This window comes from Cynocephalus volans, chromosome 10 (assembly GCF_027409185.1).
Source record: "Cynocephalus volans isolate mCynVol1 chromosome 10, mCynVol1.pri, whole genome shotgun sequence".
Lineage (NCBI taxonomy): Eukaryota > Metazoa > Chordata > Mammalia > Dermoptera > Cynocephalidae > Cynocephalus > Cynocephalus volans.
In genome coordinates, this window is record NC_084469.1 from 98076767 (window position 1) to 98082766 (window position 6000).

At 50.5% G+C, this 6000-nt stretch overlaps 1 protein-coding gene across 2 annotated transcripts in view; it reads right to left on the reverse strand.

Moving 5' to 3' along the window:
* MLLT1 (MLLT1 super elongation complex subunit) overlaps positions 1 to 1397 on the reverse strand; it is a 64655-nt gene extending 63258 nt beyond the window's left edge. For both annotated transcript variants that reach the window (XM_063110318.1, XM_063110317.1), the window contains exon 1: positions 1330 to 1397. In XM_063110318.1, the coding sequence (XP_062966388.1) occupies positions 1330 to 1341 (12 nt within the window). In that variant the 5' untranslated portion in view covers positions 1342 to 1397. The remainder of the gene's footprint in view (positions 1 to 1329) is intronic.
* Between the last annotated feature and the right edge of the window lie 4603 nt (positions 1398 to 6000).

The window sequence follows — 6000 nt, forward strand, 5'->3', positions numbered from 1 at the left end:
GGTTTGGATTGAGGCTCTAAGATGCTGGGGAAGAATTGGAAAATGAGGTGAAGAAGGGAGAGGGCAGTGGTTGAAAGACACACTGGGGTGGCAGGGGGAGTATGTTGGGGTGAAGTGGGAGACCCTGAATGTGAAGAGTGGCATATGGTTCTGGGGGCGACTGCAGGGCTGCGAAGCAGAGGAACCAGATTGGGAACAGAGATCTGGACTGGAGTTAATGTGGGGCAGCATAAGTCAGAGTCACAAAGAAGGTCCACGCTGAGGGGACTGGCAGGCATTTGGTGTCTGAAGGGTTTGGTGGCCCCAGGTCAGACAGGAAACTTCCTCTGCTGCGAGTCTAAGAGAAGAGGGTCTGGAGGTGACACAGCCTTCAGACACTGGGGTCTGAGGGAGAGTGACCAGGGCCTGAAACTGGAGGGGGACTGAGGCAGCAGGATGGATCAAAGAAGACTGAGGAAGCAAACCCAAGTCTAGAGGGAGGGGACACTCTAAACAGTCCTAAGTCCTTGCAGCAAGATACGGAAGGCTGGGATCCCTGGGAGTCAAGACACTGCTCAGGCCCTAGCCAGGGTTTCAGGGCAGAGAGAGGGATGCTCAGGCTGAGGCAGGGGAAGGATCAGAGGGGACAGAAGGCTCAGGCCCAGGCAGGGGATGAGGGGCTTGGAGGGATTAGGCTGGGCCTGAGTTCAAGGAAGAAAGAGAGTGCATACCAGGGCCCCAGGGATTCTGGGGGGACTCAAACCTGAGCCGAGGTTTAAGGGATAACAGGCGGCAGGTTGAGGGCTCAGGGAGTTTGGGGTGACTAAGGGCCCAGGGTCCAAAGTGGAAAGCAGACCCGGACCGGCGCTAGATCCAAAGGGAGGAAAGGCGTCCAGACCAGACCTGAGAAGTAGGAATGTCTCAGGAGAAGCCTGAAGGGGCTCGGGGCCGGGCTGGGGTCCTGAGAGCTGTCTGTTGGGGGGACTGTGGGCAGGGCTGGGGACCCCTGGGACATCCCAAAGGGCTCTGGGCCAGGCTGGGTTCCCCCGGGGCGTCCCAAGGGGTTCTGGGTCGGACTGGGATTCGGAGGATCGTTCCGGGGGTCTGTGGGCCAGGCCGGGGTTCCCCAGGGGCGGTCCGAGGTGCTCTAGATGGGCCGGGGTCGCGGATGGGGGAAGGGCGCCCCCGCCCCACATAAAGGCCCGGGGAGCGGCGGGCGGGCGCGCACAAAGCAGGCGGGCGAGCGCGCAGCGGGGGCGGGGAGGCCGGGACCGAGGAGGGCCGGGCGGGCGGGCGGAGGGAGGGAGGGATCCGGGCGGGCTGCGCTGGGGCGGCGCGGCCGCTCCTCACCTGATTGTCCATGGCTGGCGCCCCGCCCCGCCCCCGGGCCCCGCGTCGCTCGCCGCCGCCGCCGCCGCTCAGCGCCGCCCCGCCGCCCTCATTGTCTGTCAGGCGCCGCCGCCGCCGCCGCTCCCGGCCGCCCGCCCGCCAGTCCCGCGGAACCGGAAACCACCGCCGGCCTGGGTCGCGCACCGACCACGGGCCCCCGCCGCCGACTCGGGCCCGCCGCTCCAACTGACAGCCACCTGTGCCAATCCGCGGCGCGCACGGCCGTTCTTGGGGCGGGACTTCCGGCCTGGTGGGGGCCTGCAGGGCTGCGGTCGGAGGGACGAAGCCCGCAGCCAATGGGAGGCCGGGGCCGGAGGGGCGGGAGGAAGGAGGGAGGGAGGCGCGAGGGGAGAGCGAGGTGTGCGCCGCACGTGGAGCGGGGCGGGGGCGGGACGGGCGTGCCGCGCGTGCGCGCTGCGGCCCGCAGGGGGCGCTCCCTCGTGGCCCGCGCATCCAGCCCAGGTTGACCGTGCGAGCTTCAGGAACGGAGCCCCTGGGACACTTTTGTTTCCTGGCCGCGTGTTGCTGCTGTGCGATGGAATGAGCCCTGGGCTCTGGAGCTGCAGATTAATTTTCCAATCCCGGACCTGCTTGGCAAGCCCGGTGGGCCCCCTTCTCTTCCCCTCCCTAAGCCTCAGTTTGCACATCTGTAAAGTAGGGACAAGAACAGTGCGGTGTGATTCTACCTCATGCTAATTTGAATGATGCAAGCTTGAGATCATGCTGCATTAACACGATCAAGGGAGTCTCACTTTTTTCGTTTAGACGGGAGGAATAAGTTCTGGTGATTTATCGCACAGCAAGGTGACTACAGTTAATAATAATGCGTTGCATATTTAAAAATTGCCAGAAGAGTGGACTTTGAACGTTCTCACCACGAAGAAATGATGAGTATGTGAGGTGACATCATTAATTAGCCTGATTTGCTCATTTACAATATATTGAAGGATCTAATTGCACACCATAAATATATACAATTATTATTCGTTGACAGAAGTAAAATCTAAAAAGAGAGTCTCATTTGGTCCACAAAATTTTAAATAATGGTAATCCCCCCCCCAAAAAAAACCCAGTTTTTAATTTACCTAGGCTCACAAAATTTCAGTGACTTGTAAACTGTATGTAGGTTGGAAATTGACATAACCCCACCTTTTTTTTGGATATTGTAAACCATTTGTATCACACACTTTAGGAATTCTGCCTGTGATTTGGGGATCCTCAGCAGTTATTTTAAATTCCTTCTTATAATTAAAAATCAGGTTGTTTTGGTTAGTTTGGCGTTGTTTTGCTCTCCACTTCTCATTTAAGTGTCAGTTAAGCATTTATTAGGTGGTGGGGTCGGTGTTTGGCGGGGAAGAACAGCAGCCACTTCAGAAATCAATAACTTTCCCCCCCCCTTAAAAGATGACCGGTAAGGGGATCTTAACCCTTGACTTGGTGTTGTCAGCACCACGCTCTCCCAAGTGAGCCACGGGCCATCCCTATATAGGATCCGAACCCGTGGCCTTGGTGTTGTCAGCACCATGCTCTCCCAAGTGAGCCACGGGCCAGCCCTATATAGGATCCGAACATGTGGCCTTGGTGTTGTCAGCATCACACTCTCCCAAGTGAGGCAGAGGCTGGCCCTAGAAATCAATAACTTTGGAATGGAAGTAAGTCCAGTTAAAAGCTCTGAAGAAGACCAGATCATCGTCATGGTAACATCACCATGCTTTTTAATGTAGGGCAAGTTGTGCTGTGCTGGGAAGAAAAAAAAAAAAGGACATCATGCTGAGAAAAAAAGCAGCAACTTGAATGATGATATAGCTTTAAAAAAATTTTTTTTAATCCTGTAACTGGATGTAAGTAGATCAGTGTTTTTAAGTGGTCAACATCACCTGGGAACTTTGTTAGAAATGCAAATTCTGGTCTCCCTTTTGGTTATAGAATCAGAAACTCTGGGAGCTCGGACAGCAGTCAGGGTTTTAACCAGCTGCTGTTGGTTCTGAGGCTCATTCAGCGTTGAGAACCACTGGCCCAGGTAAAGGGACCAAAATGGGGAGAGAGAAGTAGCAATCTGTCTCTGAAGGAAGCTTGCAGGTAAGAACCTTTAGGCCACAACTGTTGCAAAGATGAGTGAGCTTCAGGAACTCAGCCTGTTCCCCTTACTCAACTGGGAAATTATCGTTAAATGGGGTTCTTAACTGCTGGGGGCTTTCAAAACTGCATTCCTGGGGCTCCAACGAGCCGAGGTGGAACTCTTTGCCCATCAAAAAGGACAATGGGGAAGCAACCCAAGAGTCTACAGACAGATGAGTGGATAAACAAACTGTGGTGTATCCATACCGTGGAAAGTTATTCAACCTTAAAAGGAAAGAAATTCCAACACATGCTATGACATGCATGAACCCTGAAGACATTAGTGAAATAAGCCAGATGCAAGTGGACAAACACTGTATGGTTACAATCATAGGAGGTCCCTAGAGTAGTCAAATTCATAGAGACAGAAAGTAGAATGGGGGGTGCCAGGGGCTGGGGCTGGGGGATGGGGAGTGAGTGTTTCATGGGGACAGAGTTTCAGTTTGTGAAGATGAGAAAGTTCTGGAGATGGGTGGTGGTGACGGTTGTAGAACACTGTGAGTATACTTATATGCCACAGAGCTGTACACTTTAACGTGATTAAAATGGTAAATTTCACATCATCCATATTTCACTACAATAAAAAAAGAATAATGGACTGTTTGGCACTATAAATATCTAAATACCCATGAATCCACTGAAACAACAACAAAACTCATTCATCACCTTTGAAGGTGACAACTGTATCAATTTTTTTCTTTCCAGCATGAAACCAGCCCTGGTTGATGAGGGAAAGCTCTTTTTACAGAAAAATAGCAGCCAATAAATTTTGAAAAGATAACATAGAAAAGTCACCGTGTTGAAATCCTATTGAAATAAATGTTTAGGACAAGAGTCATCAATGGATTCTAAAACTGTTACTGAAAGGTTGATGGGAAACTGGATAGTCTCATGTCCACCAAAGATTTTCCCTCAGATTGCCTGCTGGATGCAAAGAGGGGAAAAATAACTTTACAACAGAAGGATCATGCTGTGGCTACCTTAGTTCGATGGCCACTCCCAGCAGCAGCAAGTGGGATGAGCAGCGTGAGTTTCTGCTAGGGTGCCTCAGGAAGTAAAAAGAAAGTGTCATTGCCCAAAGAGTTTAACTCAAACCTTTAGTCCTCACTTCCAGTTTACAGGAAACATGAGGTCTAGAGGAACATGGGAATGACGCCGTGAGACCAATCCAGAAGGTGAGACTCTCCACAGCCTAGCTTCCCTCCCATGTCACCAGGATGGAAAGAAAGAAATGGGGACTGTCCAGGGTTTGAAAAGATGGCAGTACAACCAAGTAGGTTTGAAGAAATCGGCAGTGTCAACTGGGCACATTTGAATAGAAAGTATATAAGATGATATTTAAAAATAGATTTGGTTTGGTGTGGTAATTGGATTTATGTAGGAAAATGTCTTTATTTTTTAGAGATGTGTAAGGGTGAAATGCCACCATGCTGTATGCATTTAGAATACATAAACAGTGCTGGCCAGTTAGCTCAGTTGGTTAGAGTGTGATGCTGAGAACACCACCGTGCAGAATTCAATCCCTGTACTGTCTAGCAGCCAAAATAATTAATAAGTAAAAAATAAAATACAGGGCCGAGCCCATGGCACACTCGGGAGAGTGCGGCGCTGGGAGTGCGGCGACGCTCCTGCCGCGGGTTTGGATCCTATATAGGAATGGCCGGTGCACTCACTGGCTGAGTGCCGGTCACGAAAAAGACAATAAAATAAAATAAAATAAAATACATAAACAACGACAACAAAACAGATGAAGCAAATATGGAAAATGTTAAGCATTGTTACATCTAGGTGATGATCGTGTGGGATCATCAAACTGCCCTCTACTTTTCTGTATGAGTAACATTTTTATAACAAAAAGTAAAAATTTAAAAAATACATTCTTTGCCTGAAATGGAAACACTGTGTTTCTTCCTCCAGGAGGTCAATAGAGGGATACTCCATTTTCTCATTAATGACGGTCCTGTCATAACCAACATCTGCTCTGCACGGGCTCCAGAGGACACATTTTGTACTCAGATCATTTCATTTCATCCTCATGATACTAAGAGGTAGGTGATTTTGCCTCCATTTTACAGGTGAGTAAACTGAGGCTCAGAGGAGGTAATTGAGTTGCCCAAAGTTGTGCAGTGAGTGTGCAGCAGAACCAGCAACCCACCATGAGTTCAGAACTCTTGACCCATAAGCTACACATTGCCACGCTGTGTCTTAAGTCTGTGCCTGCCAGCTGCCTCCCTCGTGACCCTGAGACAGCATCCATAAAGGTTTCCTGCAAGCAGAAGTCAGTGAAGACTTTCCCTCGTATTGCAGGAGAAACCAAAGCTAAGCCTTGAATCGCACTGAAGGGAAATTCTGATTCGTTTCACGGGGAGGTGGGCTGTTTGGTTACAGGTTGGAAGGTGGGATTGTGTAAGACATTGTTCTAGTTATCTATTGCTGCACACGAACCACCCTAAATTTAGTGACTTAAAACAGCACTACTGTTTTGCTCACAAATCTGCAATTTGGGCAGGGCTT